This window comes from Pinus tabuliformis, chromosome 4_2, assembly GCF_031772625.1.
Source record: "Pinus tabuliformis cultivar Carrire ecotype Pingquan chromosome 4_2, CPIR1, whole genome shotgun sequence".
Lineage (NCBI taxonomy): Eukaryota > Viridiplantae > Streptophyta > Pinopsida > Pinales > Pinaceae > Pinus > Pinus tabuliformis.
The window spans coordinates 996,211,188-996,235,832 of NC_142304.1; the positions used below are offsets into that span (position 1 = coordinate 996,211,188).

At 42.8% G+C, this 24,645-nt stretch overlaps 1 protein-coding gene and 1 pseudogene across 1 annotated transcript; both read left to right on the forward strand.

Annotated features, from left to right (window-relative positions):
* Positions 1-15,868: 15,868 nt before the first annotated feature.
* LOC149173002 (amine oxidase [copper-containing] gamma 1 pseudogene) lies at positions 15,869-16,279 on the forward strand (annotated as a pseudogene).
* Positions 16,280-22,806: 6,527 nt separating this feature from the next.
* LOC149173003 (uncharacterized) lies at positions 22,807-23,489 on the forward strand. Its single transcript, XM_089426538.1, has one exon. It carries the CDS (start codon positions 22,807-22,809, stop codon positions 23,332-23,334), a length of 528 nt encoding a protein of 175 aa, XP_089282664.1. The 3' UTR covers positions 23,335-23,489.
* The last annotated feature ends 1,156 nt before the right edge of the window (positions 23,490-24,645 follow it).

Sequence of the window (24,645 nt, forward strand, 5' to 3'; positions counted from 1 at the left end):
AATGTGAAATTGAATCGATCACTTGATCAACTAATGGATCATCAACCCGAGTGACATGAGTTTCACTCTCCAATGGAAGAGTGTGATCGACTGTACTTGAAATTAGATCAATCACTCCGTCAGTTGACGGTAGGTTGGGAGAAAGTTTACGGTAACCAGTTGGAAATTCTTGCTGTGGAACAGTAAGGTTTTCCAACAATGTTGAGGCTTCATCCATGTGAGGGCAAATGTGAGTTTGATGACTCCCTTTGCATAACTTACAAGGAAACCTAACTTTACCCTTTTTCCCAGGAACCTGACTATCACTAGTTGATGGATCAATGGAAAGTTGATGAGATTTTTCTGACCATACTTCCAAGACCTTTGGAATACCTGGACAATTAACAAGGAAGTGGTCACCCTTACATAGCCTGCAAGGGTATTTGGGTTTACGATGCATGTCGGAGTTTTCCTCAACACAACTAACACTTACGGTCATGGTTGGTTGGTTGACCTCTTTCTTATCTTGCTTCTTCTTCTTCCCTTTCTTCTTCTTCTTAGCCTCCTGGTTATTAGCATCAAGGCTTTTACCAGGCGAAGAGGAAGAAATGGAGGAAGAAAAATTAGGCAAAGAAGGTAAAGGGTCAACAGAAGGTTGGTGATGTTGAGATGGTGAACTCTGTTGAGGTGAAGCATCCGATTGAGATGGAACAATTGGAGTATTTTGGGCCAACGAAGTTGAAAATAACCATATCGGTAAACCTATTGTAAATCCAGGTAATGACAAAGTAGCCATATAAGGAGGACCAACATTTCCAAAGTAAGGAAAAGTACTAGGATTCTCGTTAGGAGGGGTTCCTAGGTTGGTAAATTCTGGAACGTTTGCCATTATATTCAACTTCAGTGAATTTTATTAACAATTTATAACTAAAATTAACAATTCACAATTCACACCTAACAATTAAAATTCACAATTCACACCTATGGTTTCTAAAAGTAAAAAACAAACAAATTAACACACGCTATCAAATCTAGGAGTCAAACCACACACAAACAGTAGCCTTCCGGACCGAAAACACTAGTTGGGGATGAAATCCAACATCGCAGAATTCATTACAGAAGTGGCGGGTGGAACAGTTACCCCGGCAACCTGCTTAACGAATAGACTGGACCAAGTTCCTCCACTTTAACCGTCTCGAGTGAAGTGAACCCCCCAGAAAATCCAAGTGAGTCTAGCCGACATCTGCTCCAGGTACAGTGGGATCTTCCCTCCACCGTCACCTTGGGTAGAACCCTAAAGATAATAGTCACTAGGGTCACCAACAGCAACAAATACACCTGGGGGAACAGTCTACGACCCAATAGCACGCAAGGGCAGAGTAGCAAGCTCAATCCCCTTGCCAGCTCCTTGATAATAATCCAAGGTTTACCGACAAGTGACCCCAGGCTCCTCGACAATAATCCGAGGTTTACCGTTTGTAGTACGTGCGTATCTGGCGTCTTTCCCAATGAAGGAGGATTGATCCCCTCACTGGTTCGGACACGGTCTCATGCTTCTCCTTTAAGAGGAGCTCTCCCAGAGTACAAATGAAACAGTTGGATTTATCCTACCACAAGATAAGCTACTTGTTTGGTTTTACTGTCTTGGAGAGTTAATTACTCTCCTACTCCAAGACACTAGCCTGATCTATATTGGTGTTTCAGAGCCCTAGAAATGTAAAAATTACTAGATGAATTTTAATTAAGCGCTGTGTTATTAAGGCTGTTATTGCTCAAATGGGTAAATGGATATGAAACCAATGGTGTTATGACCCGACTCAACTGAATGCAATCGAATATGATAATGCAATCTTTTCAATTCAATGAATCCTAACTAAAGTAAGGAGAGAGCTTCCATTCACTTCCAACAATGCAAAAAATTGATCACGAAGAGAAAATATAACAAATTCTCTAATGCACTAATTTCATCAAGAAAAACTAATGCAAATCAATTCCAAACCATTTTTTTTTATTTTTTGTGTAAATTCAAATCAAAGAAAACTGATCTAAATCTACGATTGATTTTTCAGAATGTAAACTATGCAATTGTAATCTATGCACAATTCACTTGAAAAGAATGCAAATGTAATCTATGCACATTTTTCATTCATTTTCTGAAAATGAGAATTCTAATTATGCAAATGCGATCTATGCAAGAGAATTCTCAAACACAAGACGACTCTAATGTGATCTAAGAACCAATCAAGTGCAAGTCGAGAAAATTGGGTGAGAGTTCCAAAGATCATAAAATAAAAAGACTCAAAGGCGATTAACACTCATACACAATTTAGCCCCCCCCGGCGAATGAGGGGGAATTTTTTTTTGCAAAAACAAAAGCAAAAAGATTAAAAATTGTGAAAGGACTGAGAGAAACCTCCAAGTAATGACCAAAGGAAAACAAATTAACAACAAAATCTAAAGAGCAAAAAGCAAAAATTGAAATTTTCTCAAAATTGACAGGGGTACGCAGGTCATCTGTTCACACAGGCGCGGGTACGCACTGTGCACAAAGACGCAGCGCGTACAAGTACGCACTGTGTCAAACCCAGAGACTGCGTACTGCTGGCAAGGCTAAGAAAAATAAAAAACTAAATTGACTCTAAGCTAACCCACCCAAATACACAGCTAGACAACCAAAAATCAGAAAATAAATGACTTTTCTCAGATCAAAGTTGCATACAAAGGAAAAAACTTTCACATCAATGGATTCCCCAGTGGAGTCGCCAATTTGTCAGGTGGAAAGAGTCGATAGTGCGGACACAACCAACCTCCCTAGGAGCCTAAGACTCTCTAGTGACAAACAAGACAAATAAGAGTAATCCTTCTCTAAACATGCATTTACTATATAAGAAATCAAGTGTTTAGATCCTACCTGTAGTCCAACGCTGTTGTAGCAGTCCAGCCTCGCTGATCCGGATGAGCTCCTCCTTCACTTTGAAACCTGCGTTCACTAACAATCAAACGATTAAATAGCACTTGATAATCTCATAAAATAAAACATATTTAACACATAGACCAAGGAGTACATGAAACAACTCATAAATAACAAGTTATTGAGAAGAATGGACTCATTTGCATTAATAGGAAACAAAAGGAACAATTACAACCTGAGCCTTGGTGTTGTGCAAGTCCCTCCCAGGGTCCATCAAGAGTTCTCCTTTACTTTGACAAAGCTTACCCACTTCCAAATAGAACAAGTAAAGATGGCAATCTCTCCTCACAAGCTTCTAAATGGGAGTCCTAATTCCTGCAGCATCTACCCTTAGAAATGTTTAGCTTTCAACCTCCCCTCCTTCTGGCCCAATGCCTGTATTTATAGTGCTCTAGAGGAAGTTATTCAGGTCCACCATCAATGGGATAATCCCCTCTTTGGATGGGATAGCTCCCTTATTGATGGGATAAGTTCCTCTTTGGTAGGGGTACATGAACCATCTGGACGTGCTCAATACACGTCGAACAACCTTCTAGAATGCTCTAGAAATTACCACAAGTAACTTTTTAAAGATGAAACTTGCGCATTTTGACCTTTACAGGGGGACGCACCTGCCCCTTTACATACAGAGCGTACAAGTACGCAGCTTTTGTGAACATTGGGTGCGTACCCGCAGGTAAGGTTGAGAGAACCTGCGTACCCAGAGATAAATACATTTATAAAGACTTTCTCTCTTTTTGGAGTTTGACATGGAGAGCAGAGGCATAAGACTTGCCTAAGAGGATAGCATGACTGTTGATAGAGCCATACTAACTGTAAATAGCCATGGTGACAGTTTTTAGTGTAATAGGAAGGAATAAAGAAGGAGTTTCTTGATATAAATACCGTAGTGATAAAGCAGGATGAGCTCAATTACATTGATAGACTTGGGGACCATCACCGCGAGTTTCTCAGTTTGCTACATGGGACGGGACCATATGTTATTAAGTAAATCACAGATGGTGGCGCGGTGCAGTTGGTAAAGTCAAATGGAGAACTCTTCCCAGGAAAAGTAAATGGTAGTCAGTTGAAGCCTTACACAGGTGGTTGACCCCTCTGACTAGCCGTGGGAAGCATAGTCTTAATGCTCCAGGCAGCTGAAAGGAGGCGCGGGACTATAAACTACTCTGCCTGAGAGCTGCGCAATGTTAGGACTGCGCAGTAGCGAGGTGTCATAGGGTCCGCAACAGCGCAAGGGTAGTTGCGCTACCACGTGGGTTGGCTGGAAAGTGACTGTTATAGTCACTATTCACGATGTGATGCTTGGTTTGAGACCAAATGGAGTGGGCGACAGGCATTTAAGGAAAACTTTATGGGCTAGATTTGGGAAAATCTGCCACCCAAGGAGCATTAATGGACCGGATTTGGGGGGAGCGGTCGAATTTGAATTTAAAAGGCACTATAAATTACAAAGGGATTCTTAGAAATTAACATTTGGCCATTTGAGAATTGAGCTATTGCACACCCAGAGATTCATGAACCCCGCTTTATTCGATCTTTTGAAGTTGAAGGCATTTTTTGAGCACTTACCTGAGCCATTAAGATATTTTTGGAACAGCGATATGGCAGCATCTGAAGAAGCCATGGATATCAGAGAGATGACCATTGAAGAGGCTACGCAGGCCATGATGATAGGATATGCCTCAGAAAGAATTGGGGTAGTCACAGAAATCCCTAAATCGCCACGCACGCCGAGACCTAAGAAAGATAAGCAGCCTATGGTACCGGTGCGCGTGTCCCCTAGAAACCCGCTGAGAACTAAACTTACCATGGAAGAAAAGGGGAAGGCAATCAATTTGGAAGCCGATGAGGAGGAGGAAGACCTTGAGGAAATCTTGGTGGAAGAGGAGGAGGACGAAGAAATGGAGGAAGAAACCCAGGGTGCGGACCCTCTGACCATGTTGCCCGCGTATGTTCCTTCGTGAAAGGGGAAAGAAAGGGTGCCCAAGGACCTAGATGAGAGCAAGAGCTCTCTGTAGACTCCGCTGCTACCCGATGATATCATTTTTGATGGAGCACACTTGGGATGGGTGCCAGTTCTAAAATTTGAAGACTGGGATCTCGCGGACCACGAGAAATTCCCACATCTGGCAACTACGTAGCTAATGCAGCCGAAGAAAAATACAGTGGCGGGAGTCATAGAGTTGGAGCTGCACAAGTGGTTGCGAGGAGTAGAGAAAGCAAGGTTGTTAAACCTACTCTGGGTGTCGCATTACCATCGCGCCCTAGTGACTATCCTTTTCTTCAGGAAGCTGCTCTGCTTGGTACATGATGGGTGTTTGTGGTTGGAGGAGCCCATCCTCATCACGAACCACATAATTCATAAAATTACCCAGCACCCTTACAAAGAACATATCTGATGGTAAAAGTGATGATTTGTCTATCGCGGAGGCCATGAAGAAAAGGTTCAAGCTAGAGAAGAAAAAGAGAGGGTAAGTGATCTCCAGTATCAATAACGTTGCGGTTAAAGTCGCAACGTAGATATTGGCCGGGAAAGTCATGCGGAAGTACCACGCGGATGAGGTGCCCGCACTAGTGGTTGCACTTGTCGCGCAGTGTGTAGAGGGGGTCCAGTTTAACTGGGCAGATTACTTGTGCCGAGAATTCCTGGAAAATTGTCGCGAAGCACAGGAATAAGGGAAGACTTTCCACTATGCATGGCTTCTGTTGTCCATAGTGCTGGTGGCTTGGGAATTTCCCAAGGATAGCCAATTCCCAATGATTGCGAAGGATCTTCTGGAGGCAGCGAAGTACACTTCACTGTGGGAAACTAAAGACGCACAGAGGATCAAAGACAACAAGATATTCTGGGTGTTCATGGAGATGAACATCAGAATGGGGATTAACTGCAAGCCGCAGTTATCGTCCATTGTCTATAACAATCTACAGAGCTTCGTGGAGTTCAAGGAGAACTTCCATCATGTATATATCAGGGTGCACAAGGACCCCGTGAAGAAATGGAATGAGCTACCTTACATGGCCATGGATGATGTCATATTCTTCGTGCTTGAGTCATGGTCGTCGGAGTGGCACGCTCATGCCAGCTTCGCAGTGGAATCAGAGAAGTCTGTTGCACAGAGGAAGGAGGAAGCAAAAATGCGGATGGCATAGTTGGCAGAGAAGAGAATGAACGAAGCAAAAATATCCAAGGTGTAGGAGGCGCGCGACACCACAAAGGCAACAGATGAGTAGCAGAGGGCAGCCAAGAAGGACCGTGAAGGAGAAAATTTTCCTTTGCCCTTACAGGAGACAGATCCAGAGGAAGGTGGCGTAGACTTGCAAACAACGTCCACACAACTGAAGCAACAATGCCCAAGAGAGCAGGTGGGGCTGCAGAAGAAATCGAAGGCCTCCAAGACCTCTTTCAACCTGATCACCCTCACTAAGGGGGATCTCCATGACATAGGGGAGATGGTGCAGGATGTCACCGCAGAAGCCCTCCAGCAGTTCGTGGAGGAAAACTAGATGGTGTTTGGGGGCCTTCAGACACAGATAAAGGAGTTGCAGGTGCGCACTCCTCAAGCTAGTACTCTATTGACCAGCCTCGCAGTAGGCATGGTCACGGCTAAGGAAATGTTGCGTACCTGCATGACTAACACTATAGTGTTACCAGAGGGGGCATTGGTTATGGAAAATGAGGCTGACAGACCTATGGTCAGTGCCTTGAAGGGAGTTGGGATAAACATGGTTGTGCTCCCTCGGGAGACGCTCTATGTTCTGCAGGATGGAGTGACTACAGAAATGCGGGCCAAGGAGGGTCGCGCACTCCAAGTGATGAGCGAGAAATAGATTAATATTTAACAATTGAGCTTGCAGCACGACGAGGTCATGACACAGAACAGATAGCTAGTGCAGGTGGTTGAGGAAGCCTACCAGATGGTCCTTGAGTTGGCCATCCGAGCACAGGAACTAGCGGAGGTGCGCATTAGGAGACTGGTAGCAGGGGTGCACGAGGCAAAAGAAGAAATGGCTAAGGTTCAGCTGGAGTTGAACCTTCAGATATCTGAGTTGCAATTGAAGGCATAGCCTTCAACTCTGCTTGAGGTGAAGGAACAACGCACCAATGCCATTATAGTAGGAATAACGGAGATCAACAGTGAAGTGAAGGATTGCACCAAACTATTTGAAGAGTCGTTCGAGGTCCTCACCACTCTACAGGAGGACCTGAACATACATCACTTAGAAACAGAAGTGCACGAGCTGAAGCAACCATATGATGAAGTAAAAGGGACCGCGCAGATGGTGGCCCTTACATAGAGGCTCGCGTGGATGCAGCAAGTAAAAGTGCTCAAGGAGCATGTAGATGCTGCGTGACGTAAGGAAGTTGTCTTGAAGGCATGCATGCAACTATCGATCGATGAGGCATTCGTCATTATAGCCTCGATTGTAGCCAAGCTCGCGCATATGCTGGGAATGTGTGAATAGGTGCAGGGCAGCAGTTTAGTTATAACAGTCTCTGAAAAACACGTCCAGGAGGTACAACAGGCAGTTGCTCAGTGCGTTGTTGATCTTGTAGCAGTCCAGGAAGAGTTGGGAGGTCTCCACACGAAGATCTCCGCATAAACAGAGTGACTCGAGGGCGAGTCACGATGTTTATGTTGGGGGCCTGTTGGGAACGAGATCCCCTAAGGGAAGTTTTAGGGCTAAAAGCCCAGATTTTGGTTGAAAAGTGTAAATCTGATGTAAAGACTCTGCATTTTGTGGGCGCAGAGCGCGAAGTTGTAAATGAGTCAGAGGGTTCTCCGCCCTCAATTTTTTAATGTAATGTTAGCTTTAGAGATCTACCCATGGTCCGCAGACCATGGGATTGTATAAATAGAGCGAGGCTCTAAGTAGTTGAGGGAGAATCATAGGATCTAATAGAAAAAAGAATGATCATGGAATAGAAGGATAGCGGAAGATTTAAGTGTAGAGTCGAGTCTTTGGGTCGTAGAGTAGGAGAAGGCTCTGTAGCTGAGTGCGCAGAGGCCTAGTAGTCCGCAGCTGAGTGCGCGGACCCCTGCAGCTGAGTGCACAGGGCAGGTTGAGTCTGTAACCGTTGAAGCATTAATAAAGAGAAGTTTTATACCATTCCTGTGTATTCATTTACTATTTTCTACATTGAATGTATTGGGTATAAATTACATTTCTGTTGTTTATATGATGTGCGAACATATATGATTGTGTTGATTAAGTAAATGTGAGATAAAGTATCTGTTTACGCAAAGTTAACTAACATCTGTAAGAAGATAAGTAAGATACGCAGTGTAATTTGGGGAAATAACGTAGATCGCTGCCATAGCAGCGTGAAATCCACTCATCTCCATGTTAGGGCTATGCGTAGGCGATTATAATAGATCGCAAAGGTCTCACAGGTCAAAATAGTGTGCGAAGTAACCTGCGCGAAGGTAGGCACAGTTGGACTAAATCGACTCCTTAGACATCTCCAGGGTGCGGAAACTTGGTTCCAACATCCCCCCATACTGCTTCGGGTGAGACTTCAGTCCATGCACCGCGGGCTAATGCTGAAAGGGCCAGTAGTGTAGGGATTTGTTTGGCTAATTAAATCTGAACTTGGGTCAGGCCCCATCAAGCCAACAACCTGATTCTTCCTTTTCCTTTCCTTTTGCGGTAGCTTTAAAGGTTGCTTCTCTTATGTCTAAAGGACCACATTTCCTAATCTCAAATGTTGTCAGTATTCCATGGAGTTGATCAAGTGTGAGACTTTTCAGATCCTGCATTTCTTCAAGAGCGGAGACAATGGAATCGAACTTTGGAGTTAGTGATCTCAAAAAAAATTCAACAACAATAACATCCTTTATTTCGTTATCAAGATTTTTCATGGACTTAACAATTTCATCTACTCTAAGAAAAAATGTTGCAATGCTTTCATCATCATGCATTTCAGTGTCTCATACTATATTTTGAAGGTTTGGAGTTTAGCAATTTTTACCTTGATGTCACCCTCATAACTTTGATAATATTATCCCACATTCCCTTTTTCTGTGTTCAACTACATTACATTCACAAAATTGGACTCAACCAAACTTCTCAAGATGGCATTTACAACTTTTGCATTGATTTCATATTGTTTCTTTCCTATAGTATATGTGGGGATGGAGGCTGTTTATTTATATCCACTTTCAACGATTTCCCATACATCATCTCCTAGTGGCTGCAAGTATGCTCTCATCCTTACTTTCGAAAATACAAAGTTACTTCCATTAAATATAGGTGGGTTGATAGAAAATACTCCTTCTTGACTACTCATATTGACGAATCTCCTTCAAGCAATCAAGCTTCTACTAAAGGACCTGCACTGATACCAATTGTTGGGAAAAATACTGAGAGGGGGCAGGGGTGAATCAGTATTTTCAAATCATTAAACTTTTTTCAATTTTATATCCAGAATTCTGTATGCAACTTTACTAAAGGGAACCTGCATATGTATGCAACTCTTATTTAGAAAACTAACATATATCCATTTAACTTACTTTTCAATTAGTTCATCATTTGTTTATCTTGATCCAGTGCTTCAGTACTTCATTAGGCATTAAATAAATAGTAGCCATGTGTATAAAGAAAAAGATAAACCATCACACATAAGCAACACATCAACACATATGAACACAAGGATTTTTTTAGGTAGAAACCCAATGTGGGAAAAAACCACCACTATTGTCGTCTATGTCTTCCTTTTATTATAAAGAAATCTCCTTACAATATTGTACTGGGTAGACTCATACCAGTAAACAGACACCCACCTGCAGCAGGCTACAACTGTCTCTCATTCTCCAACACCCACTAGAAGGGAGCTCCAACCCATAGATCTCGTTTATCGGCACCCACCTGAAGGGAGTTCCAACCCCCTTATCTAATTTACCAACTACCACTGGAAGGAAGCTTCAAATTCCTCATTGAAGGCTCCAACCCTCAAAACCTCAGTGGACCACGTTTCATAAATTTTCATACTGGATACACCTGATACAACACATCACAATTGTAGGCCACATTTCATCAAATTTTCAGATTGGACCCACTACCATCATTTAAGCCCAAAATCAAACATCAAAGCTAAAAATTATGACTGCAACAAATCACTCAGTCATCAACCAATAAATCTATGAATCAACCAATCACCGAATCAAATGAAACCCAACTCAATCAACTTACTCCCAAACAACCAAAACAGTTAGATCACTGTAAACAGAGTACTAATACTAAACCCAAAGACTACATCATCTTACTTAATCAACTGAAAAACCCTCATCAATAAATATCAAAATTCATACGCTACTTCCTTGAAGCATACTCGCATACAGATTTCAAAACATTGAACCCTGGAACTAAACCACTGTCACTCTGAAATAAACATTAAATCATATCAAGAACCACTACATCATTATGAAATAATCACAGAACCATCCCTGATCTTCAATCACAAACAACTAGTAGCTTCATCATTCTTCAATCAATCAATTGTTGGCTTATTGGGGCCTGACCCAGGTTCAGAGTTAATTAGCCAAACAAATCCCTGTACCACTGGCCCTTTTGGCAACAGTCCGCGGAGCGCGGACTGAGGTCTCAGTCGAAGTAGTATGGGAGGGTGCTATAACCAGGTTTCCACACCCTTGAGATGTCTGAGAGGTTCGACTGGTCCATTGTTTGTTCCTACGCGCAGGTCGCTTCACGCACTTCCCTCTTCCTCACGGGCTCATGCACTGCCTTGGTGCAGCCCTAACCAAGGGTTGTGGAGCTCCCGCACCGCGCACTACGCTATTACTCGAGATCTTACTTATGTTCCTATACCAGTTAATTACCTTCGCGTACTTGGATGTCTCACGTTATAATTAGTTATACACAACATTCATATAAGTTCGCGCAGTAAATAAACAATATACTTGCAAATTATATCCAATCATGCATTAAATCAGGAAAAGATACACAAAAATATAGTAAAACTTCTCTTTATTGATTCTTTCAACGGTTACAGACTCGACCTGCCCCGTGGACTCAGCTGCAGGGGTATGCACACTCAGCTGCAAAGCCTTTCCCTACTCTACGACCCAAAGACACACTTTACACTTTCACTCAATCACTTAGACTTCTCATTCTCTCTTCTTAACTTCCCTATTAGTTCTCTTATACACTTAGAGCCTCGCTCTATTTATACAATCCCATGGTTCGTGGACCATGGGTAGGTCTATCCAGCCGACATTACATTACAAAAACTAGGGCGGACAACCCTATGACTCTATTATGATTTTACGCCCCGTGCCCACAATTTGCGAAGCTTTTACAAAAGGATTCGGTCAAAACGTGGGCTTCCATGCCCAAAAGGCCCCCAATACAAACATCATGACTCGTCCTTGAGTCACTCTATCGACATGAAGATCTTTGCATAGAGTCCTTCCAACTCTACTCGAACTACTGCAAGGTCGGCAGCACATTGAGCTGCTGCCTATTGGATCTGCTACATGGATTGTTCTGAGACCATTGTGTTGGAAGTGCTTTTCTCCATATGTGTGTGTATCCCCTGCATGTGTGCGAGATTGCCTTCAATTTTTGCTGTGATGGTGAAGGCCTCGTCGATCCTTGAATGCGCGCCTTCAGGACTGCTTCCTTATGTCGTGCTGCATCCACCTATTCCTTCAGCGCTTTGTCCTATTGCATCCACGCGAGCCTCTGAGTGAGGGCCATCGTCTGCGTAGTTCCTTTGACGCTGTCATATTATTGTTGGAGTTCTCGCACCTCTATTTCTAAGCGCTGGATGTTTGGGTTGTCCTGCAGATTTGTGAGGACCTCAAATTATTCTTCCAACATACTAATGCAATCTCACACTGCACTGCCAATCTCATTTAGTCCTGTTGTAATAGCACTAGAACACCGTTCTATGAATTTCGGAGGGGTGGACGGCTGTGCCTTTAACTGTAGCTCGGCGATCTGAAGGTTCAACTCTAGCTGAAGCTTTGTCATTTCCTCTCGTGCCTCATGAACCCCTGCTGCTAACCTGTGGATGCGTGCCTCTGCTAGACTGTCTATTGGGATGGCCAGCTCCAGGACGCTTTGACAAGCTGCATCTATTACCTGTACCATTTGTCGATTCTATGACACCACTTCGTCGTGCTGCAAGCTCAACTGTTCCATATTGATTTTCTGCTCGCTAAGGAATTGCACTGCGTGGTTCTCCCTAGCTCTCAGCTCTGCAGTTATCCCATCCTGCAGAATGTATAAGGTCTCCCATGGGAGTGTAGCCATAATGATACCGAGACCCTTCAGCGTGCTAAACATAGGCCTGTCGGCCTCATTTGTTGTTACTAGTGCGCCTTCTCGCAGTACTATGGTATTCGTCACCTGAGCGCCCAACATCTGTTCCGCTGCCGTTGTTCCGACTGTGGGGCTGGTCGAATGGGTACCAGCCTGAGGAGGCATACCTGTAATTCTTGCAGTTGTGCTCTGAGGGCCCCCAATACAATCTGGTTCTCCCACATGAAGTTTTGGAGGGCTACGGAAGTGACATCGTGCACGATTTCGTCGATGTCGTGCAGATCACGCTCGATTAGGGTGATAAGGTCAATAGACAACTTCAATGCCTTGATCTTCTTGCGTGGCCTTGTCCTCTCGGTTGGTTGCTGGCACTTCAATTGTGTTGATGCGTTTTGCGGGTCTGCGCCTCCCTCTTCTTCCTCTGCTTCCTGCCCATGCGAAGGCAAAGTTTGGCCCTCGTGCGCCTTCGTGGCTGCCTCCTACACTGCTACTGCTGTGGCCTTTTCCTGTTTAGTTGTTGTTTGAGCAGTGTCCCACACCACCCACGCTTCTGCTACAGTTGCCTCCTTCCTTCTCTTTTCTGCCAACTATGCGATGCGCAGTTTGGCCTCTTCTTTCTTTCTCTGTGTCATCGACTTTATCTCTGCAATGTCTGGAGCATGCCACTCCGGTGGCCATGTCTCCAGTATGTTAAAGATGACATCGTCTGTGGCTACAAAGGGTAGCTTCCTCCATTGTTTGGCCAGGTCCTTTCACGCTCTGATGTATATGCTATGGATGTCCTCTTTAAATTCTACAAACCTCTACAGGCTGTTGTAGACACTGGGCGACAACTGCTGCTTGTGGTTGATCCCCATTTTGAGGTTCAACTCCATGAACACCCAAAATATTTTACTCTCATGGATCCTATTGGCATCCTTTGTGGCCCAGAGGGAAGCGTACTTCGCGGCCTTCGGCAGATCCTTGTCAATTGTGGGGAATTGACCATCTTTCAGCAATTCCCCTACTATGAGCACTATGGACAATAGAAGCCATGCATAGTGGAACGTTTTTCCCTGTTCCTAAGCTTCGCGACAATTCTCCAAAAATTCCTTATAGAGAAACTCAGACCAGTTAAACTGGACCTCCTCTGCGTATTGTTCAGCAAGTGCTACTACCAGCATGGGTACCTCGTCCACGCGACACTTGTGCATAACCTTATGGGCCAATATTTGGATCGCCACTCTCACTGCTTTATTGTTGATGCTAGATATGGCGTAGCCCCTTTTCTTCTTTTCCAGCTTGTATTTCTTCTTCATGGCCTCCATGATGGCCAAGTCACTACTCTTCCCTTCCAAGATGTCCACGGGGTCCTCTCCTTTGCACGGCAGCTGGGTAATGTGGTGAATCAAGTCTTCCGTGATGGGGATGGGCTCCTCCAGCCACAAACACCCATCATGTACCAGGTAGAGTAGCTGCCTGATGACAAAAATGGTTATTGGGGCACGGTAGAAATGCAGCGCCTAGAGCAGGTTAAGTAGCCTAGCCTTTTCCACTCCGTGCAACCACTTTCGCGACTCTAATTATGTAACCCGCTTCGCAGTGTTCTACCTGGGCTTCATGAGGTGTGACGTCTCAAGGTGAGGGAACTTCTTGTGGTCAGCGAGCTCCTAATCTTAAAATTTTAAGCTCAGCACCCGTCCCAAGTGCGTGCCCTCAAAAATAATGTTGTCTGGGAGAAGCAGGGTCTAGAGCTAGCTCTTGGTCTCGTCAACGTCCTTGGGTAGTTTAACCTTCCCTTTCCACGGGGGGACATAGGCGGGCAGCTTTATCGGGGGGTTCGCAGGCTCAGTTTCCTCCTCCATGCATTCATCCTCGTCCTCTTCGATAATAAGGTCCTCCAGGTCTTCTTCTTCTTTAATGGTCTCTATGGTGACGACTTTCCCCTTGTACTCCATTGAAAGCTTGGAGCGCAACGAGTTCCGCAGGGACACACGTATGGGAACCACACTTTTTTTTCCTTCTATGGTCTTGGCGTGCACGGTGATTTCAGGATTTTTGCCACAATCCTGGTGCCTTTCGGAGAATCTCCCTCAGTCAAGGCCTGCGCGGCCTCTTCGGTTGTCATTTTGGTTATTTCCATAACTTCCTCAGCTGCTGCCATTGTGTCTGTCCAAAAATCTATCACTTGTGAACTCAGGGGCTCAATCAATGCTTGGCACAAAACAAACAGGGCTCTGCTCAATAGCTCAATTCACAAATGACCAAGTGTTGTTTGCTGGGCATCCCCTTGTAATTTATAGCACTTTTTGAATTTGAATTTGGCCATTCCCCCCAAATCTGGTTCATTAATGCTCCCTTGGCGGCAGATTTTCCCAAATCTTGCCCATAAATCACGTCTTAAATGCTTGTCACTCTCTCCATTTGGTCGCAAGTCGAGCATCCCATCGTGAATAGTGACTTCAATGGTCACTTTCTAGCAAACCCGTGCAGTAGCGCAACCCCACATGTGCGGTCGCAGACCTTGTGACTCTTTGCTTTTGCCCGCAACTCCAACATCGCGCAGCTCCTGGGCATAGTATTTTATAGTCCAACGCTTCCTTTCAATTGCCTGGAGCGCTAAGACTGTACTTCCCTCGGCTAGTCAGGTGGTCGCACCACCTGTGTAAAGTTTCATCATGTCACCCATCACGTTTCCTGGACAATACCCACCTTTTATTGTTACGAGCAACACCGCGCACTTTATCATTTGCAACGCACTACCCTGCTTGATTTAGTTGGTAATGTGCAGTCCAAGCCAAGACATGAGACTAATCAATTCATGGCGATAGGCCTCAAATTTATCATCGTTATCATACGCATCCTGCTCTATCACCCTGGTCATTTTACCGAGAAAATATTCCTTTATCTCATCCTCCAGCTTCTTGACTTCTGTGTCTACCAGAGCGCTTTTCCTACTTAATCGTACCCCTTCTTCTTCAAGTTCTTGGAGCCTAGAATTTCCCTGTTGGATTTCTTCTTCCAAGGTTCCGCAAACTGTCATATCTACCGGTGCTATTATGCACGATCTAAGCCGTTCATGTACTATAGGGCTTACAACAGTTGCTTTATACTCCAGCCTTGGCAGTGCCTAGGTGGTTAGGTTCTTGCACGCGGTCTTATAAGCCCATAGAACCACTAGTACGCGCAGGCCCTAGTTAGTTTGCTTCGCATTGTGGACCTTGTTCAGTGCTTCGCGTAATTTATTAAAAGCTTCTGCATGGATATCATTCGCGCCATTGCCTTACTCGCACCTTCTTACTGATCGTGCCTCCTGTTATCACTGAAAAAATTTCAATGCCAAATGTCTTATATTTGTTTGAATCCTTTTTAGCAGTTTCACAGCGCTACATGTTTAGGTGGTTTCGTAGCGCGCTACGAAATTGGGGATTTGTCCAAAACCATAGCTCACCCATATCACCTTTGTCTCCTATGGGTTCTGTGGGAATATCTGGCTCGACATGTCTAGTGCCGATGGAGCACCTTATGTAAGACCTAACATGGTCTGCATATTTGAGCGATATGTAGGCGACATAGCTTGGTGCCACACAGAGTGTCCAATTTCAGGCATGGAGATTCGAGCAAGTCAGACCAAAGGTTCCTTTAGTAGCCCGTATGGCAGCATCTGTTGCAAACTATGATTATATTGTGGATTGGGAATTTCAGACCGATGGCCTTATCATAATTAAGGTTGGACTAAGTGGGATCTTGATGATCAAAGGTACAAAATATGGGAATGTTAACCAGATCAGAACCCAGGACGAACTTCATGGGACTTTGCTCGCTCAGAATATAATTGATGTCATCCATGACCATTATGTTACGTTCTACCTGGACATGGATGTTGATGGTACATACAATTCCTTTGTTCAGGTCAAGATGGCCAAGCAAACGGTGAAGAATGGACAAACTCCAAGAAAAAGTTTTTGGAAAGCAGAGAGACACGTAGCCCAAACAGAGAAGGATTTGACACCTAGCTGTATCATTGGACCGCCTGGGAAAGGGCCTAAATGCGGTAGGATTTGACTGTACTCCACATGTCTCTCATTTAAAAGGCACAAAGCAACACCTTCAACGAGATTTAACGCAACAAAATGGTGACTCTTTCTAAAACCAAAAGAAGGGAAGGGAGCATTCCATCGGTTGCGAGATTTGTCTTTTGAGCTTGCTGAAGATGCACATTCTTCGGGATCTATGTATCTGTATCTCATTACAACATCCAGCTCCTCCGGGAATGGAAATAGACAAGACTATTCTAAAATCAGTAGAGCAGAAGACGGGGTCTATTTCAGGAAATACAATCACTCTTAACAAGATTCAAAGAGATCGGATTACCAAAATTGCAAATGCAAACTGGGTAATCTCTCGAGATGTTGTGTCAAAGCTCACTTTTAATCCCAGCCTTGTGGAGGAGATTTATAGAACTGAACTTCTTGTAACAAGTGGCAGCAAATCTGTTCCTTTGCAAAGGGTGATGGTCCTTGAAGTCAGCCAATATCTGGAGAATTATCTGTTGCCTAATTTTGACCTCGACAATGCAACCTTTGAGCATCTCATGTCTATGATTTTAGTGGTGAACGAAAAGTTTCAGGAAAATGTGCCAGCATGGAAATGCTTTCATGACAGGGACGATGCATTTGAGGGTTTCTTAAGATGAGTTTTGTTACTGAAGCAGCAGGGAAGAGACCTAAACATAGTAGAGAAAACAAATTACTTGATTTTTTTTTTATTCACTCATTCCAGAGCTTGGAAGATGAGATAGTGCATGGAACAGTGCTTAAACTCGTCCATATGCAATTATGGCACAGCCTTTCTTCTGGTCATTTTCAGATGGAACTGTGTTTACATCTTCAGCTCATTAAAAAATGGAAAACAATGGTCAAGAAAGAAGCTAAAGAGGAGCTCCAGAACAAGACGCCGCCCAAATCAACCAAAGCTGCTCAGACAGTCGATAAGAATTCCTCATTAAAGCCTGCTGTTAGAGAGGAATTTAAACGATTATTAACAGAGAGATTCAATTGCAGGGCCAGTGATATTTATGATATTCTCATGGATGATAACTAGTGGAAAGGATTCTCGCAGAGCAATGCCAAGATAAGCAAGGAGGTGGGCGGATCATTCTCGCTCTACGTCGGGGCCATCACTGGATTTAATCAGGAGCTTCAGCAAGGGAAGCTCATTGTTCAAAAATGGAGATTCAGCAATTGGATAGATGGGCACTATTCTACGGTTTATATGACATTCGAGGAACCTGATTCTGGAGTAATAATCGTGAAGCTGAAGCAAACAGATGTACCTGAAAAGGATCGGTATGGCAATGCCACTGTTGTCGAGAACACCGAGAGAGGTTGGAAAGAACTTATTTTCCATGAGATCCGAGCAGTATTTGGTTATGGAATGTAATGGCTCTCATGTTTCTTTCCCTCTCTATACAAGCCATCTCCGCCGGTGCAGTCTAGTCTACCATACAAGTTTGGCAGACAGTATTCTTTTGTTGAAGGCTTTGGCGGGTCTGCATATGTCAACAGTGTGTTGCAGTGATCGTGTATCTATTTCTAAAATACAAAAGTATCGAAGTTATACTGAGGGGGATGGTCTTCTAAATTGTCAGAGAGCAGGAACTGGAGGGTGGATATCAATATTGTTGAATTGTTGGGAATACTTCAGGAGAAGATCGTGATGCTTCCATAGATTCTTTCAATCAAGGAGGGAGTGAAAAGTTTGTTTTCTTGCTTTCAACTAGAGCTGGAGGACTTGGTATTAACCTTGCCACAACAGATGTGGTCATTTTGTATGACAATGACTGGAATCCACAAGTTGATCTACAAGCCCAGGATCGTGCACATGGAATTGGACAGAAGAAAGAAGTTCAATTTTTTCCGCTTTTGTACAGAGTACACTATAGAGGAAAAGGTAATTGAAAGGGCTTATAAAAATAGAAGCATTGGACATTGGATGGTCCAATTGTATAAAGAACTCAGATATCAAACCTATGGCTGGGCCTACAAATTTAAAGGAGCTGCAGTCTTATCGAAATAAAGTCGCAGATTCAAGCATTGTTTATGTAGGCTGTCCGGTGACTGTGGCATAAATGAGTACAATTTCAGGTCTTGTTGTTTTAACAGATCTCAACATAAATTCATGCTGTACAATTGAAAGGAAGACTGTGTTTTTTGAAATTACACAGTAGTTTCGTAGCGCGCTACGAAACTGCTGTAGGTGTTGTTTTTTAACGCAGACAAACAGTTTGATAAGATGATCGGAAATTTTCAAAGGGAACACCTAAAGGTTATGTAAAAGATCAAATGAAGACATCCCTGCCATTATGATCAAGACAGGTGTGCCTTCAAAAAGGTGAAATGTGTTAACCTTAGTGTAAATTTTTCGGTTATAAAGCCACTTTATTGCCGGTCATAGGGTGTTGAATGAATTGCCTACATGGAATTTTGGCTTGCACACCTGTCCGTTAACGAAGCCTCCAACTCATCAGGAAACATGGTGGTGTTCTATTGTTTTTGGGTTATTAAAGAGACTTAAAGTACATGCTGCTGCATATTCGAAGTGATGGGGGACCAGAACCGAAAAGTAAGGGATATTCTCAGCCAACACGGAGCAGATTAAAGCCTTCAGTATCCAAAGCCAACATGGGGCATTAACTGCTCATCTCATGCCATCTCAGCCAAACGAAAAGGAAACCAGGTGTCAAAGCTGCAAGGAGGAATCATTCTACAAAGGAGATAGAGTTAGAGTTATAATTAAATTAGAACTCTTTAGAACTTCAATTAGTGGTTATTGTATTAAATAGTTTGTTGCAAAGCAGATAGGTGTCATTAGTGGCAGTCATCGAGCTCCCCTCATGCTGGAGGAGGAAGCTCAAAGTAGTTAAAGTTATGTTTCTATATATAGATGAAACTTTTATGTAATGGGGGTTGGATATTTGAGAAAACAGAGTATTGTTTTGGCTTGTGTAAAAACTCAGTTTCAGTAATACAATTTGCTGCTTTTCTTCTCAGGATTCATACAGTGTTTCAATGCTCAAGATATGTGGTTTTGCTTTATCCTTTATGTTTTTACAGTTGTATAAATACACAATCACTCAGAATTCACTTTGCTGCTCTGATTTCCTGTGTGTATTTGTAAGCTGAGGTTTCTATGAGATGTGTTTTGAGTATTTAAACATCACATGCCCTGACTTCTATGAATGAGTAGTGTTATAGTTTACTGAAGGATGATTAACTCCATAAGCCCAATGGAAGTCTTTGTAATGTTAGTCCAGCCAGCATATTTGTTAAATTCACTTTGCAAGAGTTAGCCATCTCATCAATAGTCAAAATCAATAACCTTTTGAGAGAGCCCTCTCAGGCTAAGGAGGCTAAGCCTTAGTCAAAAGATTGGTCTGAAACAGTTACACAGAGTCTACCTGGTCAGCAGCCTTCCAGTGCTTGATTTTGTGATAACATTTTGGTGCGTCTGCCGGGAGCCTGAAGATTATTCATTCCCGAAATTATGATGCTGAACTTCTGAAGGTAGCAGGAGCTCAGAAGGTTTTTGAGGCTGCAAAACTACCTTGGCGACTCCGCACATTGAATAAGAAATTGGAAGGTGACTCCACTGCTAGAAGATCAGTAGCTTGATGAAGTTTCAAGATGAATTCCACTGCAAGAATGAATGCCAGGTATGCTCCTATGAATCGGTCTCATATCCCTGGTTTTCCAAATCCTATGCCAGAGGTTGATTGGTTAGATGATCTTCCAATATTCAAAGATGAAAAGAAGGACAATGCTGCTCTTCATTTGGTTAAATTCCATATGCATGTACACAGTCTTAAGGTTCATTTCCCTGAAGATTGTCTCATGAAAATGTTTATGACCACTTTAGAAGGAAAAGCATGGTCTTGGTATAAAAGTCTGGAAAATGGTTCAATATATTCGCTTGCTAGTTTTCATGATGAATTCTGTGAAATGTATAAAGAAGGTTATCCTTCCTTATTGCTGCTTAAAGATTGTTGTAGACAGTCTTTAAGTCTTATTCAGTACTTGGAAGATTGTTATGATGATGATGAATTTACGAATGAAGAAATTTTAGAGGCTCTTCATAACAATGCATTCCAGCACCAAGAAGAAGGTATAACATCTCATGAAACGCAGCATGAAGATCAACAGGGGTTTACTTGTGAAAACCATGTTCAATCCTTTGATATGAATGAAGAGATGCAGCAATATTCTCAGTCTTTGAATCATAATGAAGATAAAAATGATTGCAAACAGCAAGAAGAAGTGGGAGATAGCTTTTACAACCCTCAGGCCGAGGAAAGGGTTGGTTTTTTATGTCAAACTTCTCAGCAGCTTACAGCAATAGATGATCATAAGAAAGAGGAAAATTACATTGTTTGTAGGCAGCATTCAGAAAAGCAGTTCGATAGTATATCAAAAGAATATTGTGTGGTTGAGAATCAGTTGTCTAAAGATGTGGAATATTATGATGATCATCAACATAACCATGTATTCTTTGACCCTATAAGTGAATACATAGACAAGCTTTGCACTCCGGTCTTTCATTTTCATTTGCATTATGAAGATCAAATATATTATGAGTTGATGTGGTCATCTCACTACCATGGTTATTTTGAGGTCAGATGCAGTCAAGAGTCTCTAATATCAGATAAAATAGAGGATTGGTTACATTGGAAATATCATGTTGCTTGAGCTACAAGTGGAGCTTGCAGCTGATAGGGTAGGTAGGTAGGAAAGTGCAAATAAGCTCAAGGTTGACTCAGCAATTTTTTTAGTAGTGGTAGATATAGACTTCTTTCTCCTACAGTGATCATCAAGCTTAAGCCCGAGGTGAAGGCCCAAGGAACTTAAAGAAGAGGTTTGTCAAATAAATTTTATAAGGCACTGGAACTGCAGGTTCTTAGTGTACCACAAGGGCACACTATCCCAAGTGGAGCCACTGTTATCACTGAAAAAATTTCAATGCCAAATGTCTTATATTTGTTTGAATCCTTTTTAGCAGTTTCACAGCGCTACATGTTTAGGTGGTTTCGTAGCGCGCTACGAAATTGGGGATTTGTCCGAAACCATAGCTCACCCATATCACCTTTGTCTCCTATGGGTTCTGTGGGAATATCTGGCTCGACATGTCTAGTGCCGATGGAGCACCTTATGTAAGACCTAACATGGTCTGCATATTTGAGCGATATGTAGGCGACATAGCTTGGTGCCACACAGAGTGTCCAATTTCAGGCATGGAGATTTGAGCAAGTCAGACCAAAGGTTCCTTTAGTAGCCCGTATGGCAGCATCTGTTGCAAACTATGATTATATTGTGGATTGGGAATTTTAGACCGATGGCCTTATCAGAATTAAGGTTGGACTAAGTGGGATCTTGATGATCAAAGGTACAAAATATGGGAATGTTAACCAGATCAGAACCCAGGACGAACTTCATGGGACTTTGCTCGCTCAGAATATAATTGATGTCATCCATGACCATTATGTTACGTTCTACCTGGACATGGATGTTGATGGTACATACAATTCCTTTGTTCAGGTCAAGATGGCCAAGCAAACGGTGAAGAATGGACAAACTCCAAGAAATTTTTTTTGGAAAGCAGAGAGACACGTAGCCCAAACAGAGAAGGATTTGACACCTATCTGTATCATTGGACCGCCTAGGAAAGGGCCTAAATGCGGTAGGATTTGACTGTACTCCACATGTCTCTCATTTAAAAGGCACAAAGCAACACCTTCAACGAGATTTAACGCAACAAAATGGTGACTCTTTCTAAAACCAAAAGAAGGGAAGGGAGCATTCCATCGGTTGCGAGATTTGTCTTTTGAGCTTGCTGAAGATGCACATTCTTCGGGATCTATGTATCTGTATCTCATTACAACATCCAGCTCCTCCGGGAATGGAAATAGACGAGACTATTCTAAAATCAGTAGAGCAGAAGACGGGGTCTATTTCAGGAAATACAATCACTCTTAACAAGATTCAAAGAGATCGGATTACCAAAATTGCAAATGCAAACTGGGTAATCTCTCGAGATGTTGTGTCAAAGCTCACTTTTAATCCCAGCCTTGTGGAGGAGATTTATAGAACTGAACTTCTTGTAACAAGTGGCAGCAAATCTGTTCCTTTGCAAAGGGTGATGGTCCTTGAAGTCAGCCAATATCTGGAGAATTATCTGTTGCCTAATTTTGACCCCGATAATGCAACTTTTGAGCATCTCATGTCTATGATTTTAGTGGTGAACGAAAAGTTTCAGGAAAATGTGCCAGCATGGAAATGCTTTCATGACAGGGACGATGCATTTGAGGGTTTCTTAAGATGAGTTTTGTTACTGAAGCAGCAGGGAAGAGACCTAAACATAGCAGAGAAAACAAATTACTTGATTTTTTTTTTATTCACTCATTCCAGAGCTTGGAAGATGAGATAGTGCATGGAACAGTGCTTAAACTCGTCCATCTGCAATTATGGCACAACCTTTCTTCTGGTCATTTTCAGATGGAACTGTGTTTACATCTTCAGCTCATTAAAAAATGGAAAACAATGGTCAAGAAAGAAGCTAAAGAGGAGCTCCAGAACAAGACACCGCCCAAATCAACCAAAGCTGCTCAGACAGTCGATAAGAATTCCTCATTAAAGCCTGCTGTTAGAGAGGAATTTAAACGATTATTAACAGAGAGATTCAATTGCAGGGCCAGTGATATTTATGATATTCTCATGGATGATAACCGGTGGAAAGGATTCTCGCAGAGCAATGCCAAGATAAGCAGGGAGGTGGGCGGATCATTCTCGCTCTTCGACGGGGCCATCACTGGCGTTAATCAGGAGCTTCAGCAAGGGAAGCTCATTGTTCAAAAATGGAGATTCAGCAATTGGATAGATGGGCACTATTCTACGGTTTATATGACATTCGAGGAACCTGATTCTGGAGTAACAATCGTGAAGCTGAAACAAACAGATGTACCTGAAAAGGATCGGTATGGCAATGCCACTGTTGTCGAGAACACCGAGAGAGGTTGGAAAGAACTTATTTTCCATAAGATCCGAGCAGTATTTGGTTATGGAATGTAATGGCTCTCATGTTTCTTTCCCTCTCTATACAAGCCATCTCCGCCGGTGCAGTCTAGTCTACCATACAAGTTTGGCAGACAGTATTCTTTTGTTGAAGGCTTTGGCGGGTTTGCATATGTCAACAGTGTGTTGCAGTGATCGTGTATCTATTTCTAAAATACAAAAGTATCGAAGTTATACTGAGGGGGATGGTCTTCTAAATTGTCAAAGAGCAGGAACTGGAGGGTGGATATCAGTATTGTTGAATTGTTGGGAATACTTCAGGAGAAGATCTTGATGCTTCCATAGATTCTTTCAATCAAGGAGGGAGTGAAAAGTTTGTTTTCTTGCTTTCAACTAGAGCTGGAGGACTTGGTATTAACCTTGCCACAATAGATGTGGTCATTTTGTATGACAATGACTGGAATCCACAAGTTGATCTACAAGCCCAGGATCGTGCACATGGAATTGGACAGAAGAAAGAAGTTCAATTTTTTCCGCTTTTGTACAGAGTACACTATAGAGGAAAAGGTAATTGAAAGGGCTTATAAAAATAGAAGCATTGGACATTGGATGGTCCAATTGTATAAAGAACTCAGATATCAAACCTATGGCTGGGCCTACAAATTTAAAGGAGCTGCAGTCTTATCGAAATAAAGTCGCAGATTCAAGCATTGTTTATGTAGGCTGTCCGGTGACTGTGGCATAAATGAGTACAATTTCAGGTCTTGTTGTTTTAACAGATCTCAACATAAAGTCATGCTGTACAATTGAAAGGAAGACTGTGTTTTTTGAAATTACACAGCAGTTTCGTAGCGCGCTACGAAACTGCTGTAGGTGTTGTTTTTTAACGCAGACAAACAGTTTGATAAGATGATCAGAAATTTTCAAAGGGAACACCTAAAGGTTATGTAAAAGATCAAATGAAGACATCCCAGCCATTCTGATCAAGACAGGTGTGCCTTCAAAAAGGTGAAATGTGTTAACCTTAGTGTAAATTTTTCAGTTATAAAGCCACTTTATTGCCTGTCATAGGGTGTTGAATGAATTGCCTACATGGAATTTTGGCTTGCACACCTGTCCGTTAACGAAGCCTCCAACTCATCAGGAAACATGGTGGTGTTCTATTGTTTTTGGGTTATTAAAGAGACTTAAAGTACATGCTGCTGCATATTCGAAGTGATGGGGGACCAGAACCGAAAAGTAAGGGATATTCTCAGCCAACACGGAGCAGATTAAAGCCTTCAGTATCCAAAGCCAACATGGGGCATTAACTGCTCATCTCATGCCATCTCAGCCAAACGAAAAGGAAACTAGGTGTCAAAGCTGCAA